This window comes from Oncorhynchus masou, chromosome 24 (assembly GCF_036934945.1).
Source record: "Oncorhynchus masou masou isolate Uvic2021 chromosome 24, UVic_Omas_1.1, whole genome shotgun sequence".
Lineage (NCBI taxonomy): Eukaryota > Metazoa > Chordata > Actinopteri > Salmoniformes > Salmonidae > Oncorhynchus > Oncorhynchus masou.
In genome coordinates this window covers 9,289,311-9,314,028 of record NC_088235.1, presented here as the reverse complement: position 1 = coordinate 9,314,028, position 24,718 = coordinate 9,289,311, and the positions used below count along the sequence as shown (strand labels likewise).

Here is a 24,718-nt window from a genome sequence, read left to right as displayed (position 1 = left end):
TAGTCCCAGAGTCCTTAACTTGGTGATGAGCTTCGTGGGCACTATGATGTTGAACGCTGAGCTGTAGTCAATTAATAACATTCTCACATAGGTGTTCCTTTTGTCCAGGTGTGAAAGGGCAGTGTGGAGTGCAATAGAGATTGCATCATCTGTGGATCTGTTGGGGAGGTATGCAAATCGGGGTGGGTCTAGGGTTTCTGGGATAATGGTGTTGATGTGAGCCATGACCAGCCTTTCAAAGCACTTCATGGCTACAGACATTGGTAGTCATTTAGACAGGTTCCCTTGGGAACAGGGACTATGGTGGTCTGCTTGAAACATTTTGGTATTAGTCTCAGACAGGGACAGGTTGAAAATGTCAGTGAAGACACTTGCCAGTTGGTCAGCACATGCTCTGAGTACACGTCCTGGTTATCCGTCTGGCCCAGCGGCCTTGTGAATGTTGACCTGTTTTAAAGGTCTTGCTCACATTGGCTACCAAGAGTTTTAACACACAGTCGTCCAGAACAGCTGGTGCTCTCATTGATGCTTCAGTGTTGCTATTGCTGTTATTGTTTTAACCTTTCTTTATACAGGTTTTTCTCATTGAGATAACATCTCTTTTCCAAGAGAGACCTGGTCCAAATGCAGCAACTGAAATGGGCCTCAGGATCTTATCACGGTATCTGCATTCAAATTGCCATTTGTGTTCATTGTGTTCATTGTCCGTTGCTTGTGCCTAAGCTTATTTTGGTTGTACAACATTTCTATAGGCTATGTAATTGTGTGAATTTTTTATCTTTTTTCGATGGCCTCTACTAAAAAGAGGAGGATCAGCTTTCTATAGGCTAGGCCTACTATAGTTATTCCTCAACATTCCTAATATTAAGCACATTGCTTCTCTTGACAACAGGAGTATAGCCTACCTGGCTGGCATGAAAATGAACCATGGGAAAGCATCCTCCATTCGCTATTTAAGTGCATAAATAATATGTATTTTCCCCTGCCCCCGTTCCAAGACAGGTGCATGATAATGGTCCATTCTAAATCAAAATGAATTTCACACATATATTATTTAGTGTACACTACCGTTCAACATTTTGGGGTCACTTAGAAATGTCCTTGTTTTTAAAAGAAAATAAAATGTTTTGTCCATTTAAAATAACGTCAAATTGATCAGAAATACAGTGTAGACATTGTTAATGTTGTAAATGACTATTGTAGCTGGAAACGGCAGATTTTATATGGAATATCTACATAGGCTTACAAAGGCCCATTATCAGCAACCATCACTCGTGTTTCAATGGCACGTTGTGATAGCTAATCCAAGTTTATCATTTTAAAAAGCTAATTGATCATTAGAAAACCATTTTGCAGTTATGTTAGCACAGCAGAAAACTGCTCTTCTGATTAAAGAAGCATCAGCATTTGTGGGGTCGATTACATGCTGAAAATGTCCAGACACAAAGACACGTTCTTCTGAAACTCGTCAGTCTATTCTTGTTCTGAGAAATGAAGGCTGTTCCATGGAGAGAATTTGCCAAGAAACTGAAGATCTCGTACAACGCTGTTTACTACTCCCTTCACAGAACAGCACTTACTGGCTCTAACCAGAATAGAAAGAGAGAGGCCCCGGTGCACAACTGAGCAAGAGGACAAGTACATTAGAGTGTCTAGTTTGAGAAACAGATGCCTCACAAATCCTCAACTGGCAGCTTCATTAAACAGGACCCGCAAAACACCAGTCTCAACGTCAACAGTGAAGAGGCGACTCCGAGATGCTGGCCTTCGAGGCAGAGTTACAAAGAAAAAGCCGTATCTCAGACTGGCCAATAGAAAGACAAGAATAAGACGGGCAAAAGAACACAGACACTGGACAGATGAACTATGTATGCTGCAGAATTGATCATGTTGCTGTGTAGTGGTGAGGACATCAGCATTGATCATGTTGCTGTGTAGTGGTGAGGACATCAGCATTGATCATGTTGCTGTGTAGTGGTGAGGACATCAGCATTGATCATGTTGCTGTGTAGTGGTGAGGACATCAGCATTGATCATGTTGCTGTGTAGTGGTGAGGACATCAGCATTGATCATGTTGCTGTGTAGTCGTGAGGAGAGCATAATTGATCATGTTGCTGTGTAGTGGTGAGGACATCAGAATTGATCATGCTGCAGTATAGAGTTGTGAGGAGAGAATAATTTATAATTCTGCAGTGTATAGTCGTGAGGAGAGCAGAATTGATCATGTTGCAGTATAGAGTTGTGAGGAGAGGATAATTGATAATGCCATCAGTATAGAGTTGTGAGGAGAGGATAATTGATAATGCCATCAGTTTAGAGTCGCGAGGAGAGGATAATTGATAATGCCATCAGTTTAGAGTCGTGAGGAGAGGATAATTGATAATGCCATCAGTTTAGAGTCGTGCGGATAGGATAATTGATAATGCCATCAGTTTAGAGTCGTGAGGAGAGGATAATTGATAATGCCATCAGTATAGAGTCGTGAGGAGAGGATAATTGATAATGCCATCAGTATAGAGTCGTGAGGAGAATATAATTGATAATGACATCAGTATAGAGTCGTGAGGAGAGGATAATGCCATCAGTATAGAGTCGTGAGGAGAGGATAATTGATAATGCCATCAGTATAGAGTTGTGAGGAGAGGATAATTGATAATGCCATCAGTATAGAGTCATGAGGAGAGGATAATTGATAATGCCATCAGTATAGAGTCGTGAGGAGAGGATAATTGATAATGCCATCAGTATAGAGTCGTGAGGAGAATATAATTGATAATGCCATCAGTATAGAGTCGTGAAGAGAATATAATTGATAATGCCATCAGTATAGAGTCGTGAGGAGAAGATAATTGATAATGCCATCAGTATAGAGTCGTGAGGAGAAGATAATTGATAATGCCATCAGTATAGAGTCGTGAGGAGAAGATAATTGATAATGCCACCAGTATAGAGTCATGAGGAGAGGATAATTGATAATGCCATCAGTTTAGAGTCGTGAGGAGAGGATAATTGATGATGCCATCAGTATAGAGTCGTGAGGAGAGGATAATTGATAATGCCATCAGTATAGAGTCGTGAGGAGAAGATAATGCCATCAGTATAGAGTCGTGAGGAGAGGATAATTGATAATGCCATCAGTATAGAGTCGTGAGGAGAATATAATTGATAATGCCATCAGTATAGAGTCGTGAGGAGAGGATAATTGATAATGCCATCAGTATAGAGTCGTGAGGAGAATATAATTGATAATGCCATCAGTATAGAGTCGTGAAGAGAATATAATTGATAATGCCATCAGTATAGAGTCGTGAGGAGAAGATAATTGATCATGCCATCAGTATAGAGTCGTGAGGAGAAGATAATTGATAATGCCATCAGTATAGAGTCGTGAGGAGAAGATAATTGATAATGCCACCAGTATAGAGTCATGAGGAGAGGATAATTGATAATGCCATCAGTTTAGAGTCGTGAGGAGAGGATAATTGATGATGCCATCAGTTTAGAGTCGTGCGGAGAGGATAATTGATGATGCCATCAGTATAGAGTCGTGAGGAGAGGATCATTTATAATTTTGCAGTAGAGTCGTGAGAACATCAGAATTGATCATGATGCATTAGAGTCAGGAGGAGATGATAATTGATAATGTTGCAGTAGAGTTGTGAGGAGAGGATAATGGATCATGTTGCTGTGTAGTGGCGAGAACATCATAATTGATAATGCTGCAGTATAGTCACGAGGAGAGTAGAATTGATAATGTTGCAGTAGAGTCGTGAGGAGAGGATAATTGATAATGCCATCAGTATAGAGACGTGAAGAGAGTATCATTTATAATTTTGCAGTAGAGTCGTGAGAACATCAGAATTGATCATGATGCAGTAGAGTCGTGAGACAGAGCAGAATTGATCATGCTGCAGTAGAGTCAGGAGGAGATGATAATTGATAATGTTGCAGTAGAGTTGTGAGGAGATGGTAATGGATAATGTTGCTGTAGAGTCGTGAGGAGAGTAATTGATAATGCCATCAGTATAGAGTCGTGAGGAGATTATAATTGATAATGCCATCAGTATAGAGTTGTGAGGAGATGATAATCAATAATGCTGCAGGAGAGGATCATTGATAATGATATGGTATAGAGACATGAGGAGAGTATCATTGATAATGCTGCATTATATATACATGAAATGATTATTGATAATGCTACATTATATATACATGATGAGAGGATCATTGATAATGTTGCGGTACCGAGACATGATATGATCATTGATAAGCTGCATTATGGAGACATAATGATACTATCATTGATAATGCTGCAGTACAGAGATATGATGATATTATCATTGCTAATGCTGCAGTATAGATCCATGAGGAGATGATCATTGATAATGATGTGGTATGGAGACATGGTGAGAGGATCATCGATAATGCTGCATTATAGAGACATGGGTAGATGATCATTGATAATGCTGTGGTATGGATACATGAGTATATGATCATTGATAATGCTGAATTATAGAGACATGAGTATCATTGATAATTCTGTGGTATGGAGACACATGATGAGATGATCCTTGATAATGCTGCAGTATAGAGACACGAGGATATGATCAGTGATAATGCTGCAGTATAGAGACATGATGAGATGATCCTTGATAATGCTGCAGTATAGAGACACGAGGATATGATCAGTGATAATGCTGCAGTATAGAGACATGATGAGAGGAATATTGATAATGCTGCAGTATAGAGACATGAGGAGATGATCATTGATAATGCTGCAGTATAGAGACATGTCTTATCTGAATATTGTATTTGATTCCCCCTCTTTCTCAAAAAAAAGCTGTTGCCATAGAAACCAGCTATAGTTCATCACGAAGATGAAGTTGAGAGATCAACACCTAAGAAGGGTGTGTTAGGGCTGTCCCTGACTAACAACACTACCTAAGAGGGTGTGTTAGGGCTGTCCCTGACTAACAACATCACCTAAGAAAGGTGTGTTAGGGCTGTCCCTGACTAACAACACCTGAGAGGATGTGTTAGGGCTGTCCCTGACTAAAAACAACACCTGAAAGGATGTGTTAGGGCTGTCCCTGACTAACAACACCTGAGAGGATGTGTTAGGGCTGACCCTGACTAACAACACCTGAGAGGATGTGTTAGGGCTGTCCCTGACTAACAACACCTGAGAGGATGTGTTAGGGCTGTCCCTGACTAACAACACCTGAGAGGATGTGTTAGGGCTGTCCCTGACTAACAACACCTGAGAGGATGTGTTAGGGCTGTCCCTGACTAACAACACCTGAGAGGGTGTGTTAGGGCTGTCCCTGACTAACAACACCTGAGAGGATGTGTTAGGGCTGTCCCTGACTAACAACACCTGAGAGGATGTGTTAGGGCTGTCCCTGACTAACAACACCTGAGAGGATGTGTTAGGGCTGTCCCTGACTAACAACACCTGAGAGGATGTGTTAGGGCTGTCCCTGACTAACAACACCTGAGAGGATGTGTTAGGGCTGTCCCTGACTAACAACACCTGAGAGGATGTGTTAGGGCTGTCCCTGACTAACAACACCTGAGAGGGTGTGTTAGGGCTGTCCCTGACTAACAACACCTGAGAGGATGTGTTAGGGCTGTCCCTGACTAACAACACCTGAGAGGATGTGTTAGGGCTGTCCCTGACTAACAACACCTGAGAGGATGTGTTAGGGCTGTCCCTGACTAACAACACCTGAGAGGATGTGTTAGGGCTGTCCCTGACTAACAACACCTGAGAGGATGTGTTAGGGCTGTCCCTGACTAACAACACCTGAGAGGATGTGTTAGGGCTGTCCCTGACTAACAACACCTGAGAGGATGTGTTAGGGCTGACCCTGACTAACAACACCTGAGAGGATGTGTTAGGGCTGTCCCTGACTAACAACACCTGAGAGGATGTGTTAGGGCTGTCCCTGACTAACAACACCTGAGAGGATGTGTTAGGGCTGTCCCTGACTAACAACACCTGAGAGGATGTGTTAGGGCTGACCCTGACTAACAACACCTGAGAGGATGTGTTAGGGCTGTCCCTGACTAAAAACAACACCTGAGAGGATGTGTTAGGGCTGTCCCTGACTAACAACACCTGAGAGGATGTGTTAGGGCTGTCCCTGACTAACAACACCTGAGAGGGTGTGTTAGGGCTCTGTCCCTGACTAACAACAACACCTGAGAGGATGTGTTAGGGCTGACCCTGACTAACAACACCTGAGAGGATGTGTTAGGGCTGTCCCTGACTAACAACACCTGAGAGGATGTGTTAGGGCTGTCCCTGACTAACAACACCTGAGAGGGTGTGTTAGGGCTGTCCCTGACTAACAACAACACCTGAGAGCATGTGTTAGGGCTGTCCCTGACTAACAACACCTGAGAGGATGTGTTAGGGCTGTCCCTGACTAACAACACCTGATAGGATGTGTTAGGGCTGTCCCTGACTAACAACACCTGAGAGGATGTGTTAGGGCTGTCCCTGACTAACAACACCTGAGAGGATGTGTTAGGGCTGTCCCTGACTAACAACAACACCTAAGAAGGGTGTGTTAGGGCTGTCCCTGACTAAAAACACCTAAGAGAGAATTTAATTTATAAGGAAGTCTTCATATCTCAAAATCAATATCATGTGGTTAATCAAATATATATCTAAATTAAACTGATACAAATGTAAAATTAACTTCTATTGGCAATATGTACAAATAGCCTACATTAACCAACAAATAAAAACATTTGCAGCCTGCAGGTAGAAAATATCCTGATTTAAAAATAAATAAAAATCCTATAAATCACATTGGCTACGCATGGCCTGTCTGCAAGGAACTTGAAACATCGTATCAACTATTAACTTGATCCGAGCCTCATCACGTTAGCAAACTTACAACATTGTATAAAATATTCTGGTCCCTTAGAGAGTTCCCTGCGTCATTGAGCTCCGTACAGACAGACACAGCTGTAGACTATTTGCTCAAGGGTTAAGAAGTAATCAGGTTGGCCTATTGTATGACGTTTCCCCCAGATCAGAGCATAACGTTCTCCTTTCACGCTGAGTCGTTGTTGAAAGGAAAGGGGGGGAGATTTTTCCAATAAACCACGTTGAGGAACGATTGTCATTCTCAACGGATGTATAAAAACAGACTTTGTTTACTTAGCTGTTTGTGGCAAAGAACAAATGACTTTGAGAAGTTCCACGGTGATGTTGAGTTAAGACATTCAGAAACAGTATCACATCCCCAGATGGACACTTTTACAGGCCTCCATTTACAGGCCTCTATTTACAGGCCTCCATTTACAGGCCTCCATTTACAGGCCTCTATTTACAGGCCTCCATTTACAGGCCTCCATTTACAGGCCTCCATTTACAGGCCTCCATTTACAGGCCTCCATTTACAGGCCTCCATTTACAGGCCTCTATTTACAGGCCTCCATTTACAGGCCTCCATTTACAGGCCTCCATTTACAGGCCTCCATTTACAGGCCTCCATTTACAGGTCTCCATTTATAGGTCATTTACAGGCCTCCATTTACAGGCCTCCATTTACAGGCCTCTATTTACAGGTCTCCATTTACAGGCCTCCATTTACAGGTCTCCATTTACAGGCCTCCATTTACAGGCCTCCATTTACAGGCCTCCATTTACAGGCCTCCATTTACAGGCCTCCATTTACAGGCCTCCATTTACAGGCCTCCATTTACAGGCCTCCATTTACAGGCCTCCATTTACAGGCCTCCATTTACAGGCCTCCATTTACAGGCCTCCATTTACAGGTCTCCATTTATAGGTCATTTACAGGCCTCCATTTACAGGCCTCCATTTATAGGCCTCCATTTACAGGCCTCTATTTACAGGCCTCCATTTATAGGCCTCCATTTACAGGCCTCCATTTACAGGCCTCCATTTACAGGCCTCCATTTACAGGCCTCCATGTACAGGCCTCCATTTACAGGCCTCCATTTACAGGCCTCCATTTACAGGCCTCCATGTACAGGCCTCCATTTACAGGCCTCCATTTACAGGCCTCCATTTACAGGCCTCCATTTACAGGCCTCCATTTACAGGTCTATTTATAGGCCTCCATTTACAGGCCTCCATTTACTGGCCTCCATTTACAGACCTCCATTTACAGACCTCCATTTACAGGCCTCCATTTACAGGCCTCCATTTACAGACCTCCATTTACAGACCTCCATTTACAGGCCTCCATTTACAGGCCTCCATTTACAGGCCTCCATTTACAGGTCTATTTATAGGCCTCCATTTACAGGCCTCCATTTACTGGCCTCCATTTACAGGCCTCCATTTACATGCCTCCATTTATAGGTCTATTTACAGGGCTCCATTTACAGGCCTCCATTTATAGGCCTCCGTTTACAGGCCTCCATTTACAGGCCTCTATTTACAGGCCTCTATTTACAGGTCTATTTATAGGCCTCCATTTACAGGCCTCCATTTACAGGCCTCCATTTACAGGCCTCTATTTACAGGCCTCCATTTACAGGCCTCTATTTACAGGCCTCTATTTACAGGTCTATTTATAGGCCTCCATTTACAGGCCTCCATTTACAGGCCTCCATTTACAGGCCTCCATTTACAGGCCTCCATTTACAGGCCTCTATTTATAGGCCTCCATTTACAGGCCTCCATTTACAGGCCTCCATTTACAGGCCTCCATTTACAGGCCTCCATTTACAGGTCTCCATTTACAGGCCTCCATTTACAGGCCTCCATTTACAGGCCTCCATTTACAGGCCTCTATTTACAGGTCTATTTATAGGCCTCCATTTACAGGCATTCCATTTACAGGCCTCCATTTACAGGCCTCCATTTACATGCCTCCATTTACAGGCCTCCATTTACAGGCCTCCATTTACAGGCCTCTATTTACAGGTCTATTTATAGGCCTCCATTTACAGGCATTCCATTTACAGGCCTCCATTTACAGGTCTCCATTTACAGGCCTCCATTTACAGGCCTCCATTTACAGGCCTCTATTTACAGGCCTCCATTTACAGGCCTCCATTTACAGGCCTCCATTTACAGGCCTCTATTTACAGGCCTCCATTTACAGGCCTCCATTTACAGGCCTCCATTTACAGGCCTCCATTTACAGGCCTCTATTTATAGGCCTCCATTTACAGGCCTCCATTTACAGGCCTCCATTTACAGGCCTCCATTTACAGGCCTCCATTTACAGGTCTCCATTTACAGGTCTCCATTTACAGGCCTCCATTTACAGACCTCCATTTACAGACCTCCATTTACAGACCTCCATTTACAGGCCTCCATTTACAGACCTCCATTTACAGACCTCCATTTACAGACCTCCATTTACAGGCCTCCATTTACAGGCCTCCATTTACAGGCCTCCATTTACAGGCCTCCATTTACAGGTCTATTTATAGGCCTCCATTTACAGGCCTCCATTTACTGGCCTCCATTTACAGGCTTCCATTTACAGACCTCCATTTACAGGCCTCCATTTATAGGTCTATTTATAGGGCTCCGTTTACAGGCCTCCGTTTATAGGCCTCCGTTTACAGGCCTCCATTTACAGGCCTCTATTTACAGGCCTCTATTTACAGGTCTATTTATAGGCCTCCATTTACAGGCCTCCATTTACAGGCCTCCATTTACAGGCCTCCATTTATAGGCCTCCATTTACAGGCCTCTATTTACAGGCCTCTATTTACAGGTCTATTTATAGGCCTCCATTTACAGGCCTCCATTTACAGGCCTCCATTTACAGGCCTCCATTTACAGGCCTCCATTTACAGGCCTCCATTTACAGGCCTCTATTTACAGGCCTCCATTTACAGGCCTCCATTTACATGCCTCCATTTACAGGCCTCCATTTACAGGCCTCTATTTACAGGTCTATTTATAGGCCTCCATTTACAGGCATTCCATTTACAGGCCTCCATTTACAGGTCTCCATTTACAGGCCTCCATTTACAGGCCTCCATTTACAGGCCTCCATTTATAGGCCTCCATTTACAGGCCTCCATTTATAGGCCTCCATTTACAGGCCTCCATTTACAGGCCTCTATTTACAGGTCTATTTATAGGGCCTCCATTTACAGGCCTCCATTTACAGGCCTCCATTTACAGGCCTCTATTTACAGGTCTATTTATAGGCCTCCATTTACAGGCCTCCATTTACAGGCCTCCATTTACAGGCCTCCATTTACAGGCCTCCATTTACAGGCCTCCATTTACAGACCTCCATTTACAGTCCTCTATTTACAGGTCTATTTATAGGCCTCCATTTATAGGCCTCCATTTATAGGCCTCCATTTACAGGCCTCCATTTACAGGCCTCCATTTACAGGTCTCCATTTACAGGCCTCCATTTACAGGCCTCCATTTATAGGCCTCCATTTACAGGCCTCCATTTACAGGCCTCCATTTACAGGCCTCCATTTACAGGCCTCCATTTACAGGCCTCCATTTACAGGCCTCCATTTACAGGCCTCCATTTACAGGTCTCCATTTACAGGCCTCCATTTATAGGCCTCCATTTATAGGCCTCCATTTACAGGCCTCCATTTACAGGTCTCCATTTACAGGTCTCCATTTACAGTCCTCTATTTACAGGCCTCCATTTACAGGCCTCCATCTACAGGCCTCCATTTATTGGCCTCCATTTATAGTTCTCCATTTACAGGCCTCCATTTATTGGCCTGCAAATCAATGAATATATTGACAACTCGTAAACAGGCCATAAACCAAAACGTTGTAGCCTACAGTAGGTTGTGCGCTCTGCAAACAACGCGTCCACTCCAACAACGGAAGACTGTAATAATAATATATTGACTGTGTTAACAGATATTACAGTAACCAATCAAACATTGTAGATTATAAATTATGGTAATTAACGGTCAATGTACTACTAGTGATACTGGTGTGCCACCCCCGCAGCCAACACAATGGACTAGTCCACTGAGACAGGTCTCCTTAATGGATTAGTCCACTGAGACAGGTCTCTATAATGGATTAGTCCACTGAGACAGACCTCTATAATGGATTAGTCCACTGAGACAGGTCTCTATAATATATTAGTCCACTGAGACAGACCTCTATAATGGATCAGTCCACTGAGACAGGCCTCTATAATGGATTAGTCCACTGAGACAGGCCTCTATAATGGATTAGTCCACTGAGACAGGCCTCTATAATGGATTAGTCCACTGAGACAGGCGTGAATCAGACAGGTGTCTCGTGTGCCATAACAGATATCTATCTATCTATCTATCTATCTATCTATCTATCTATCTATCTATCTATCTATCTATCTATCTATCTATCTATCTATATTTTCTACTGCTGGACTAAATAAAATTGTGTCGACCAACAGCCTGTCGTCCGAACGGGGTCAACCCCTAGCGTCTGTGAGTCTGTGAGGGCACCCTCTTTAGTTCTCACTGGAGACAGTCTAGAGGAGTTAAAACACACACAGAGGATTGAGACTGTATAGATGTACTCATCAAATTCCTGACAAAAATGTACAAGTCAATACCTCGAGACAGCACTCCGGACGTAACTTTTCCATTAGTGCCCCATCGGTGTCTTGTTTACCTGCAAAAACAGGTACACTGTGTTCTCAAATCATTTTTACATTTAATTGTAGACTAATTGTTGTTCAGAGGTCTTGCTCCCTTTTCGGCGAGGAGGTGTTATACACACATTACTCTGCACAAGAACATCTCAACAGAGAGGTGTGGAGCACAGATGGTATGGCTTCTTCCCCAATGGTTCCCTATGGGCTCTGGTCTACAGTAGTGCACTATACAGGGAATAGGGTGCAATCTGGTCTATAGTAGTGCACTATATAGGGAATAGGGTTCCATCTGGTCTATAGTAGTGCAGTATACAGGGAATAGGGTGCCATCTGGTCTATAGTAGTGCACTATATAGGGATTAGTGTGCCATCTGTTCTATAGTAGTGCACTATATAGGGAATAGGGTGCCATCTGGTCTATAGTAGTGCACTATATAGGGATTAGTGTGCCATCTGGTCTATAGTAGTGCACTATATAGGGATTAGTGTGCCATCTGGTCTATAGTAGTGCACTATATAGGGAATAGGGTGCCATCTGGTCTATAGTAGTGCACTATATAGGGAATAGGGTGCCATCTGGTCTATAGTAGTGCACTATATAGGGAATAGGGTGCCATCTGGTCTATAGTAGTGCACTATACAGAGAATAGGGTTCCATCTGGTCTATAGTAGTGCACTAAATAGGGAATAGGGTGCCATCTGGTCTATAGTAGTGCACTATATAGGGATTATTGTGCCATCGGGTCTATAGTAGTGCACTATATAGGGAATAGGATGCCATCTGGTCTACAGTAGTGCACTATATAGGGATTAGGGTGCCATCTGGTCTATAGTAGTGCACTATATAGGGAATAGGGTGCCATCTGGTCTATAGTAGAGCACTATAGGGATTAGGTTGCCATCTGGTCTATAGTAGTACACTATATAGGGAATAGGGTGCCATCTGGTCTATAGTAGTACACTATATAGGGAATAGGGTGCCATCTGGTCTATAGTAGTGCACTATATAGGGAATAGGGTGCCATCTGGTCTATAGTAGTACACTATATAGGGAATAGGGTGCCATCTGGTCTATAGTAGTGCACTATATAGGGAATAGGGTGCCATCTGGTCTATAGTAGTACACTATATAGGGAATAGGGTGCCATCTGGTCTATAGTAGTGCACTATATAGGGAATAGGGTGCCATCTGGTCTATAGTAGTACACTATATAGGGAATAGGGTGCCATCTGGTCTATAGTAGTGCACTATATAGGGAATAGGGTGCCATCTGGTCTATAGTAGTGCTCTATATAGAGAATAGGGTGTCATCTGGTCTATAGTAGTGCACTATATAGGGAATAGGGTGCCATCTGGTCTATAGTAGTGCACTATATAGGGAATAGGGTGCAATTCGGGATGCAAAAAATAAACTCCCATTTAATTTGCCTTAATGTATTTTCCCCTCCCATTACCAGCCCCCAGAGGTTACAGCAGCAATTACATTGTTTTGGAACGGAGCTAAAAGAGGCGATCCACAGTTTAAACATTAACAACGTACCTGCCTCTGTTTTGGTAAAAAAACAAATGCTAAGGGAGGGACATGGAGACACGTAGACACTCTCAAATTCACAGACAAGAGTGATGGATACAACGACTTGACAACCCAAATGATCGTTTTATGTTTTGAGTCTATACACTGTTTTGTTTACAATGTTTACAAATATTGCCGTTTACAAAAAAAACTGATATTTTGGGGTTCTGATGGAGTGTGACAGTTGAACTAAACTCATGAGGTATTCATAAATTATATTATTCAACCATCAATGGGTATATATCATTGAATTATGTATGGATGGAGCATCTGCAGATTGGCCCTTTTAAGGATCATTCAAATCTGTCCGCCAGCATATTAATGAGGGATTCATCTGCTTTATTACCTTGGGGAATAATATTATATAATCTGTGCTAGATTAATCTGTTTCATTACCTTGGGGAATAATATTATATAATCTGTGCTAGATTAATCTGTTTCATTACCTTGGGGAATAATATTATATAATCTGTGCTAGATTAATCTGTTTCATTACTTTGGGGAATAATATTATATAATCTGTGCTAGATTAATCTGTTTCATTACCTTGGGGAATAATATTATATAATCTGTCCTAGATTAATCTGTTTCATTACCTTGGGGAATAATATTATATAATATGTGCTAGATTAATCTGTTTTATTACCTTGGGGAATCGTCTCTAATCTGTCCTAGATTAATCTGATGTATTCGTTTGGAGAATAATCTGATTTAGTCTGCTAGATTATTATTATTTTACTTTATGGCCTTGAGGAATAATCTAGTCTGCGCTAGAGTAATCTGCTCTATTCCCATGGGGAATAATCTAGTCTGTGCTAGAGTAATCTGCTCTATTCCCATGGGGAATAATCTAGTCTGTGCTAGAGTAATCTGCTCTATTCCCATGGGGAATAATCTAGTCTGTGCTAGAGTAATCTGCTCTATTCCCATGGGGAATAATCTAGTCTGTGCTAGAGTAATCTGCTCTATTCCCATGGGGAATAATCTAGTCTGTGCTAGAGTAATCTGCTCTATTCCCATGGGGAATAATCTAGTCTGTGCTAGAGTAATCTGCTCTATTCCCATGGGGAATAATCTAGTCTGTGCTAGAGTAATCTGCTCTATTCCCATTGGGAATAATCTAGTCTGTGCTAGAGTAATCTGCTCTATTCCCATAGGGAATAATCTAGTCTGTGCTAGAGTAATCTGCTCTATTCCCATGGGGAATAATCTAGTCTGTGCTAGAGTAATCTGCTCTATTCCCATGGGGAATAATCTAGTCTGTGCTAGAGTAATCTGCTCTATTCCCATGGGGAATAATCTAGTCTGTGCTAGAGTAATCTGCTCTGTTCCCATTGGGAATAATCTAGTCTGTGCTAGAGTAATCTGCTCTATTCCCATGAGGAATAATCTAGTCTGTGCTAGAGTAATCTGCTCTATTCCCATGAGGAATAATCTAGTCTGTGCTAGAGTAATCTGCTCTATTCCCATGGGGAATAATCTAGTCTGTGCTAGAGTAATCTGCTCTATTCCCATGAGGAATAATCTAGTCTGTGCTAGAGTAATCTGCTCTATTCCCATGGGGAATAATCTAGTCTGTGCTAGAGTAATCTGCTCTATTCCCATGGGGAATAATCTAGTCCGTGCTAGAGTAATCTGCTCTATTCCCATGGGGAATAATCTAGTCTGTGCTAGAGTAATCTGCTCTATTCCCATGGGGAATAATCTAGTCTGTGCTAGAGTAATCTGCTCTATTCCCATGGGGAATAATCTAGTCTGTGCTAGAGTAATCTGCTCTATTCCCATGGGGAATAATCTAGTCTGTGCTAGAGTAATCTGCTCTATTCCCATGGGGAATAATCTAGTCTGTGCTAGAGTAATCTGCTCTATTCCCATGGGGAATAATTTAGTATGTGCTAGAGTAATCTGCTCTATTCCCTTGAGGAATAATCTAGTATGTGCTAGAGTAATCTGCTCTATTCCCATGGGGAATAATCTAGTCTGTGCTAGAGTAATCTGCTCTATTCCCATTGGGAATAATTTACTGTTCTGTTGTAGCACAACAATTTAGAAAGAGAGACAGCTGGGCCGTTACTATTGTTTTACTGAGTTCCCTCTTTCGTTTCCTCCTCCTGTTTTCTCCCTCTCTACCCCCTCTCTCTTCCTTAATCTGCCCCTGCTCTCAAGTAATGGGATCCTTTGTTCAGTGGTTAGGAAAGGAAGGAAGGGAATGAGGAGCATCCGTTCAGACTCCTTTCTAATCAAGCCTAGTCTAATTGGTCTCCGTTCTCAGGCTGTAGAGACGGGAGACCAGGGAAGGTACATCTGTGTTATCTCTCCAGGCTAGAGGCAGGTAGCCTAGTGGTGAGAGGCGGATAGCCTAGTGGTGAGAGGCGGGTAGCCTAGTGGTGAGAGGCGGGTAGCCTAGTGGTGAGAGGCAGGTAGCCTAGTGGTGAGAGGCAGGTAGCCTAGTGGTGAGAGGCAGGTAGCCTAGTGCTGAGAGGCAGGTAGCCTAGTGGTTAGAGGCAGGTAGCCTAGTGGTGAGAGGCAAGTAGCCTAGTGGGGAGAGGCAGGTAGCCTAGTGGTGAGAGGCAGGTAGCCTAGTGGTGAGAGGCAGGTAGCCTAGTGGTGAGAGGCAGGTAGCCTAGTGGTGAGAGGCAGGTAGCCTAGTGGTGAGAGGCAGGTAGCCTAGTGGTTAGAGCGTTGGACAAGTAACCGAAAGGTTGCATGATCGAATCCCCTTGAGCTGACAAGATCTGTCGTTCTGCCCCCTGAACAAAGCAGTTAACCCACTGTTCCCTGCTAGACCGTCATTGAAAGTAAGAATTTGTTCTTAACTGACTTGCCTAGTTAAATTAAATAAAAAAATGTATTAAAATAAAAAATGTCTCCCTTGACTGTTATGATCTCTGAATATTAATATCCTGGGGCTGTGTCCCAAATGGCACCCTATTCCCTACACGGTGCACTACATAGGGTTCTGGTCAAAAGTAATGCACTACATAGGGTTCTGGTCAAAGTAGTGAACTACATAGGGTTCTGGTCAAAAGTAGTGCACTACAAAGGGTTCTGGTCAAAAGTAGTGCACTACAAAGGGTTCTGGTCAAAAGTAGTGCACTACAAAGGGTTCTGGTCAAAAGTAGTGCACTTACATAGGGAAGGAGGGTGCCATTTCCTAGTCCATGTATAAAAATGTTAAAAAATGTAACGAAGAAGAATCTATTTATCAAGGATGTGTTTGTGTCACCAGAAAGGTGAAATATGCTGATTTTGCCCTCTACTAAGTGGTTAGATGTTGACGGACCGTGTCTCTGAGGTCGGGCTTCGTTCCAGACAGCTGTAACATCGTGTCTGTCTGAAGGCTTATCAACACCTCAACACCTTATCATGGCTCATGTTTTCTCATGCACATTGTGTTCATTCAGGTTCACCTTTATGTCAATTCTCTTTTTTTCAAGCTGTGTTTGAGATGTCAGCATTTATACAAGGGGGTGGCTTCTCTAGGGGGGATGGTTGGGAGGGGGGGGCTTCTCTAGGGGGATGGTTGGGAGGGGGGCTTCTCTAGGGGGATGGTTGGGGGAGCTTCTCTAGGGGGGATGATTGGGGGGGGCTTCTCTAGGGGGGATGGTTGGGGGGCTTCTCTAGGGGGATGGTTGGGGGGAGCTTCTCTAGGGGGATGGTTGGGGGAGCTTCTCTAGGGGGGATGGTTGGGGGGGGCTCCTCTAGGGGGGATGGTTGGGGGGGCGGGGGGCTTCTCTAGGGGGGATGGTTGGGGGTGGCTTCTCTAGGGGGGATGGTTGGGGGGCTCCTCTAGGGGGGATGGTTGGGAGGGGGGCTTCTCTAGGGGGGATGGTTTGGAGGGGGCTTCTCTAGGGGGTGGTTGGGGGGGCTTCTCTAGGGGGGATGGTTGGGGGGATTCTCTAGGGGGGATGGTTGGGGGGGCTTCTCTAGGGGGGATGGTTGGGGGGATTCTCTAGGGGGGATGGTTGGGGGGCTCCTCTAGGGGGATGGTTGGGGGGATTCTCTAGGGGGATGGTTGGGGGGCTCCTCTAGGGGGCATGGTTGGAGGGGGCGGGGGGGCTTCTCTAGGGGGCATGGTTGGGATGGGGAGCTTCTCTAGGGGGCATGGTTGGGATGGGGGCTTCTCTAGGGGGATGGTTGGGGGGCTCCTCTAGGGGGATGGTTGGGGGGGCGGGGGCTTCTCTAGGGGGCATGGTTGGGATGGGGGGCTTCTCTAGGGGGGATGGTTGGGGGGGGTCTTCTCTAAGAAAAAAACATTTCTAGAATTTTCCGAATGTCTTTTGATTATTGTTGTTGTTGTTTTCTGGGTATTGGTGTACAGTTGTGTAGTTGTAGATCTATAACCCTTCCCTCTACTAGTCTCTCTAGTTGTTTTCTGGGTATTGGTGTGTAGTTGTAGATCTATAACCCTTCCCTCTACTAGTCTCTCTAGTTGTTTTCTGGGTATTGGTGTGTAGTTGTAGATCTATAACCCTTCCCTCTACTAGTCTCTCTAGTTGTTTTCTGGGTATTGGTGTGTAGTTGTAGATCTATAACCCTTCCCTCTACTAGTCTCTATAGTTGTTTTCTGGGTATCGGTGTGTAGTTGTAGATCTATAACCCTTCCCTCTACTAGTCTCTATAGTTGTTTTCTGGGTATTGGTGTACAGTTGTGTAGTCGTAGATCAGGTCAGGTAGTTGATACAGCCAATCAAAATGAATGGGCTGATAATACAGTAGTTATTGATGAACACCGTGGTTCAGACTGTAGATCCAGGGCTAAAGATCGTAGAAATTACAGTCCATTTCATGTTCATGTTTACTGTTCCTCTCACCGTTGTTCTCCTATGACCATCCTGCTCCAATCTAACACATATCAGTCCCTCTTGTAGTCTCCATAGCACTTCCCTCTTGTAGTCTCTATAACCCTTCCCTCTTGTAGTCTCTATAACCCTTCCCTCTTGTAGTCTCCATAACCCTTCCCTCTTGTAGTCTCTATAACCCTTCCCTCTTGTAGTCTCTATAACCCTTCCCTCTTGTAGTCTCTATAACCCTTCCCTCTTGTAGTCTCTATAACCCTTCCCTCTTGTAGTCTCTATAGCCCTTCCCTCTTGTAGTCTCTATAACCCTTCCCTCTTGTAGTCTCTATAGCCCTTCCCTCTACTAGTCTCTATAACCCTTCCCTCTTGTAGTCTCTATAGCCCTTCCCTCTTGTAGTCTCTATAACCCTTCCCTCTTGTAGTCTATATAGCCCTTCCCTCTTGTAGTCTCTATAACCCTTCCCTCTTGTAGTCTCTATAGCCCTTCCCTCTTGTAGTCTCTATAACCCTTCCCTCTTGTAGTCTCTATAGCCCTTCCCTCTAGTAGTCTCTATAGCCCTTCCCTCTACTAGTCTCTATAGCCCTTCCCTCTACTAGTCTCTATAACCCTTCCCTCTTGTAGTCTCTATAGCCCTTCCCTCTACTAGTCTCTATAGCCCTTCCCTCTTGTAGTCTCTATAGCCCTTCCCTCTTGTAGTCTCTATAACCCTTCCCTCTTGTAGTCTCTATAGCCCTTCCCTCTTGTAGTCTCTATAGCCCTTCCCTCTACTAGTCTCTATAGCCCTTCCCTCTTGTAGTCTCTATAGCCCTTCCCTCTAGTAGTCTCTATAGCCCTTCCCTCTACTAGTCTCTATAGCCCTTCCCTCTTGTAGTCTCTATAGCCCTTCCCTCTAGTAGTCTCTATAGCCCTTCCCTCTACTAGTCTCTATAGCCCTTCCCTGTTGTAAGACACCTTCAGTCAGGCTTGTAGGCTCCACACCCGTCTTCTCACCTCTCCTATTTCTGATCTTGCTGGACCAGACTCTTCTATCAGAATCACTCTTCATCCCTCCCTTCCTCTTTGGTCTAGTACGTACTCTTCCGTTACGTTGAATCCTTAATGGTTTCTGTAGAAACACACCTCTCACAGGGTCGACCGACAGACAGAGATGTTCATTTTTCACTCCACTTCATCCTTTCTCCAATCCATCCCTCTCTCTCTTACCCTCCCCCGGACACTTCAACACCAATCAGTTATATCTCATTGTGCCAATGTCTCAAACACTCTCCTCTAACCCAGTTATCCTTCAATGGCTGAGACTGGCTGGGCCTCTCTCCCTGTCTCAGCTCAGGCTTCTGGCTGGGCCTCTCTCCCTCTCTCAGCTCAGGCTTCTGGTTGGGCCTCTCTCCCTGTCTCAGCTCAGGCTTCTGGCTGGGCCTCTCTCCCTGTCTCAGCTCAGGCTTCTGGCTGGGCCTCTCTCCCTGTCTCAGCTCAGGCTTCTGGCTGGGCCTCTCTCCCTGTCTCAGCTCAGGCTTCTGGCTGGGCCTCTCTCCCTGTCTCAGCTCAGGCTTCTGGCTGGGCCTCTCTCCCTGTCTCAGTTCAGGCTTCTGGCTGGGCCTGTCTCAGCTCAGGCTTCTGGCTGGGCCTCTCTCCCTGTCTCAGCTCAGGCTTCTGGCTGGGCCTCTCTCCCTGTCTCAGCTCAGGCTTCTGGTTGGGCCTCTCTCCCTGTCTCAGCTCAGGCTTCTGGCTGGGCCTCTCTCCCTGTCTCAGCTCAGGCTTCTGGCTGGGCCTCTCTCCCTGTCTCAGCTCAGGCTTCTGGCTGGGCCTCTCTCCCTGTCTCAGCTCAGGCTTCTGGCTGGGCCTCTCTCCCTGTCTCAGCTCAGGCTTCTGGCTGGGCCTCTCTTCCTGTCTCAGCTCAGGCTTCTGGCTGGGCCTCTCTCCCTGTCTCAGCTCAGGCTTCTGGCTGGGCCTCTCTCCCTGTCTCAGCTCAGGCTTCTGGCTGGGCCTCTCTCCCTGTCTCAGCTCAGGCTTCTGGCTGGGCCTCTCTCCCTGTTTCAGCTCAGGCTTCTGGCTGGGCCTCTCTCCCTGTCTCAGTTCAGGCTTCTGGCTGGGCCTGTCTCAGCTCAGGCTTCTGGCTGGGCCTCTCTCCCTGTCTCAGCTCAGGCTTCTGGCTGGGCCTCTCTCCCTGTCTCAGCTCAGGCTTCTGGTTGGGCCTCTCTCCCTGTCTCAGCTCAGGCTTCTGGCTGGGCCTCTCTCCCTGTCTCAGCTCAGGCTTCTGGCTGGGCCTCTCTCCCTGTCTCAGCTCAGGCTTCTGGCTGGGCCTCTCTCCCTGTCTCAGCTCAGGCTTCTGGCTGGGCCTCTCTCCCTGTCTCAGCTCAGGCTTCTGGCTGGGCCTCTCTTCCTGTCTCAGCTCAGGCTTCTGGCTGGGCCTCTCTCCCTGTCTCAGCTCAGGCTTCTGGCTGGGCCTCTCTCCCTGTCTCAGCTCAGGCTTCTGGCTGGGCCTCTCTCCCTGTCTCAGCTCAGGCTTCTGGCTGGGCCTCTCTCCCTGTTTCAGCTCAGGCTTCTGGCTGGGCCTCTCTCCCTGTCTCAGCTCAGGCTTCTGGCTGGGCCTCTCTCCCTGTTTCAGCTCAGGCTTCTGGCTGGGCCTCTCTCCCTGTCTCAGCTCAGGCTTCTGGCTGGGCCTCTCTCCCTGTTTCAGCTCAGGCTTCTGGCTGGGCCTCTCTCCCTGTCTCAGCTCAGGCTTCTGGCTGGGCCTCTCTCCCTGTTTCAGCTCAGGCTTCTGGCTGGGCCTCTCTCCCTGTTTCAGCTCAGGCTTCTGGCTGGGCCTCTCTCCCTGTTTCAGCTCAGGCTTCTGGCTGGGCCTCTCTCCCTGTTTCAGCTCAGGCTTCTGGCTGGGCCTCTCTCCCTGTTTCAGCTCAGGCTTCTGGCTGGGCCTCTCTCCCTGTTTCAGCTCAGGCTTCTGGCTGGGCCTCTCTCCCTGTCTCAGTTCAGGCTTCTGGCTGGGCCTCTCTCCCTGGGCCTCTCTCCCTGTCTCAGCTCAGGCTTCTGGCTGGGCCTCTCTCCCTGGGCCTCTCTCCCTGTCTCAGTTCAGGCTTCTGGCTGGGCCTCTCTCCCTGTTTCAGCTCAGGCTTCTGGCTGGGCCCCTCTCTCTGCCTCCCAGTCTCAGCTCAACAGGGTTATTAGCGAGCCCAGCTTCGACTCTGACTTGATAATTGAGCTCATTTCCTTCCTCTCCGTCTGCTCCTGCTGCTCCTCAAGACAAACAACAGTCATTGAGCCATTGCTTTGACTGGACACCAATTACAGTATGAACCATGTATTGTGTATTGAATGTTTTCCTCTCTCTCTCCCTCTTTTTCTCTCTCTCCCCTCCCCCTCTTTCTCGCTCGCTCTCTTTTTCTCTCTCTCTCTCTCCATATCCCCCCCTCTCTCTCCCCCTCCCCATCTCTCTGTCTCCCTCTCTCTCTCTCTCCCCCTCCCCATCTCTCTCTCTCTCTCTCTCTCTCTCTCTCTCTGTCTCTCTCTCTCTCTCTCTGTCTCTCTCTCTCCATCTCTCTCTCTCTACCCCCTCTCTCTCTCCACCCCCTCTTTCTCTCTCCATATTCCCCCCCCCGCTCTCTCTCTCTCCCCCTCCCCATCTCTCTGTCTCCCTCTAACTCTCTCTCTCTCACGCTCTCTCTCCATCTGTCTCCCCCTCCCCATCTCTCTCTCTCTCTCTCTCTCTCTCTATCCCCCTATCTCTCTCCACCCCCTCCCCATCTCTCTCTCTCTCTCTCTCTCTCTCTCTCTACCTCTCTCTCTATCCCCCTCTCTCTCTCTCCACCCCCTCCCCATCTCTCTCTCTCTCTCTCCCCCCCCCCCCCTCTCTCTCTCTCCCCATTCCCCTCTCTGTCTCTCTCTCTGTACAGGGCAGCTTCGTGGCCAGCATGACCGCTACTCTGAGACAGATGGACGACTACCACTACACTCACCTGATCAACACCTTCGGCAAGATGAGGACCGACGTTGTGGTGAGCTCCACGCCTCACTTCCTGACTATACCTCGTCAATTAGCCAAATCAGACTGCACTGTTTTGCCATGGCTGTCCTTTGTGGTGAAGCTACCCTCTCTGTTATAGAAATATAGGCTATAGAACGACCATCCATGTCAATCTAGGTGAGTTCGATGGCCCCTCTGCCTGCCCAGGCCAGTTCAAGACTACCGTTCAGCCCGTTGTATTTGTCAAGTTCTCCTGTCATCACTATTCTATCACAATCCTACTAGATCTGAATGATGTATCACAACGTCAACCTCTCCATCGTTGTCGTGGGCAGACCAGAATATCACACTTTAATTTGATAGGTCCATCATCGTTATGCAGATACTGATGCAGTTTTTCATGGATTGGAATTCCCCCATTTCCTGATGTAACTTGATTGGTGGGGATCCTCCAATCAGATTCAGGCGTGGAACATTTCCCTGTGAGCTGCCATGTAAATGGCCCCCAGGATGATATGATAGTTATATTAAATATACAACAAGCATTGCAGGTAGTCTAGTGGTTAGTAGAGCAGGGAGCCTAGTGGTTAGTAGAGCAGGGAGCCTAGTGGTTAGTAGAGCAGGGAGCCTAGTGGGTAGTAGAGCAGGGAGCCTAGTGGTTAGTAGAGCAGGGAGCCGAGTGGTTAGTAGAGCAGGGAGCCTAGTGGTTAGTAGAGCAGGGACCCTAGTGGTTAGTAGAGCAGGGAGCCTAGTGGTTAGTAGAGCAGGGAGCCTAGTGGTTAGTAGAGCAGGGAGCCTAGTGGTTAGTAGAGCAGGGAGCTGAGTGGTTAGTAGAGCAGGGAGCCTAGTGGTTAGTAGAGCAGGGAGCCTAGTGGTTAGTAGAGCAGGGAGCCTAGTGGTTAGTAGAGCAGGGAGCCTAGTGGTTAGTAGAGCAGGGAGCCTGGTGGTTAGTAGAGCAGGGAGCCTAGTGGTTAGTAGAGCAGGGAGCCTAGTGGTTAGTAGAGCAGGGAGCCTGGTGGTTAGTAGAGCAGGGAGCCTAGTGGTTAGTAGAGCAGGGAGCCTTCAACATTTCAGTTGAAGGCATTCAGTTGTACAACTGACTAGGTATCCTCCTTTCCCTATGGAGAGAATTAAATAGTAAGCCATGTGGGACTCATCCCAGGTCTGCATGAGGAACAAACTCTCTCCCCGATGGACTCATCCCAGGTCTTCATGAGGAACAAACTCTCTCCCTGATGGACTCATCCCAGGTCTTCATCAGGAACAAACTCTCTCCCTGAGGGACTCATCCCATGTCTGCATGAGGAACAAACTCTCTCCCTGATGGACTCATCCCAGGTCTTCATCAGGAACAAACTCTCTCCCTGATGGACTCATCCCAGGTCTTCATCAGGAACAAACTCTCTCCCTGATGGACTCATCCCAGGTCTGCATGAGGAACAAACTCTCTCCCTGATGGACTCATCCCAGGTCTGCATGAGGAACAAACTCTCTCCCCGATGGACTCATCCCAGGTCTTCATCAAGAACAAACTCTCTCCCTGATGGACTCATCCCAGGTCTTCATCAGGAACAAACTCTCTCCCTGATGGACTCATCCCATGTCTGCATGAGGAACAAACTCTCTCCCTGATGGACTCATCCCAGGTCTTCATCAGGAACAAACTCTCTCCCTGATGGACTCATCCCAGGTCTTCATCAGGAACAAACTCTCTCCCTGATGGACTCATCCCATGTCTGCATGAGGAACAAACTCTCTCCCTGATGGACTCATCCCAGGTATTCATCAAGAACAAACTCTCTCCCTGAGGGACTCATCCCAGGTCTTCATTAGGAACACATTCTCTCCCTGAGGGACTCATCCCAGGAGTTCACGAGGTACAAACTCTCTCCCCGATGGACTCATCCCAGGAGTTCACGAGGAACAAATTCTCTCCCTGATGGACTCATCCCAGGAGTTCACGAGGAACAAATACTCTCTTCGGTTGAAGAGCATGCATTTACTTTTACTTGTATTTAAGAGCAGTTGGAGGCCACGGAAGGAGAGTTGTATGGCATTGAAGCTTGTCTGGAGGTTTGTTAACACAGTGTCCAAAGAAGGGCCAGAAGTATACAGAATGGTGTCGTCCGCGTAGAGGTGGATCAGAGACTCACCAGCCGCAAGAGCAACATCATTGATGTATACAGAGAAAAGAGTCGAATTGAACCCCATAGAGACTGCCAGAGGTCCCTGTATAGAGCCTCCACATTGACTCTGTACCGGTACCCCCTGTATAGAGCCTCCACATTGACACTGTACCGTTACCCCCTGTATATAGCCTCCACATTGACTCTGTACCGGTACCCCCTGTATATAGCCTCCACATTGACTCTGTACCAGTACCCCCTGTATATAGCCTCCACATTGACTCTGTTCCGGTACCCCCTGTATATAGCCTCCACATTGACTCTGTACCAGTACCCCCTGTATATAGCCTCCACATTGACTCTGTACCAATACCCCCTGTATAGAGCCTCCACATTGACTCTGTACCGGTACCCCCTGTATATAGCCTCCACATTGACTCTGTACCGGTACCCCCTGTATATAGCCTCCACATTGACTCTGTACCAGTACCCCCTGTATATAGCCTCCACATTGACTCTGTACCAGTACCCCCTGTATATAGCCTCCACATTGACTCTGTACCGGTACCCCCCTGTATATAGCCTCCACATTGACTCTGTACCGGTACCCCCTGTATATAGCCTCCACATTGACTCTGTACCAGTACCCCCTGTATATAGCCTCCACATTGACT

The 24,718-nt window shown here is 46.3% G+C and overlaps 2 protein-coding genes across 2 annotated transcripts in view; one reads left to right on the top strand and one right to left on the bottom strand.

Moving 5' to 3' along the window:
• LOC135513383 (dedicator of cytokinesis protein 1-like) overlaps positions 1 to 24,718 on the bottom strand; it is a 1,066,221-nt gene that overhangs the window by 678,764 nt on the left and 362,739 nt on the right.
• Positions 1 to 24,718, top strand: part of LOC135511833 (dedicator of cytokinesis protein 1-like) — a 513,132-nt gene that overhangs the window by 229,019 nt on the left and 259,395 nt on the right. The window contains exon 14 of the mRNA XM_064933315.1: positions 21,848 to 21,949. Coding sequence (XP_064789387.1) covers positions 21,848 to 21,949 — 102 coding nt within the window. The remainder of the gene's footprint in view (positions 1 to 21,847; positions 21,950 to 24,718) is intronic.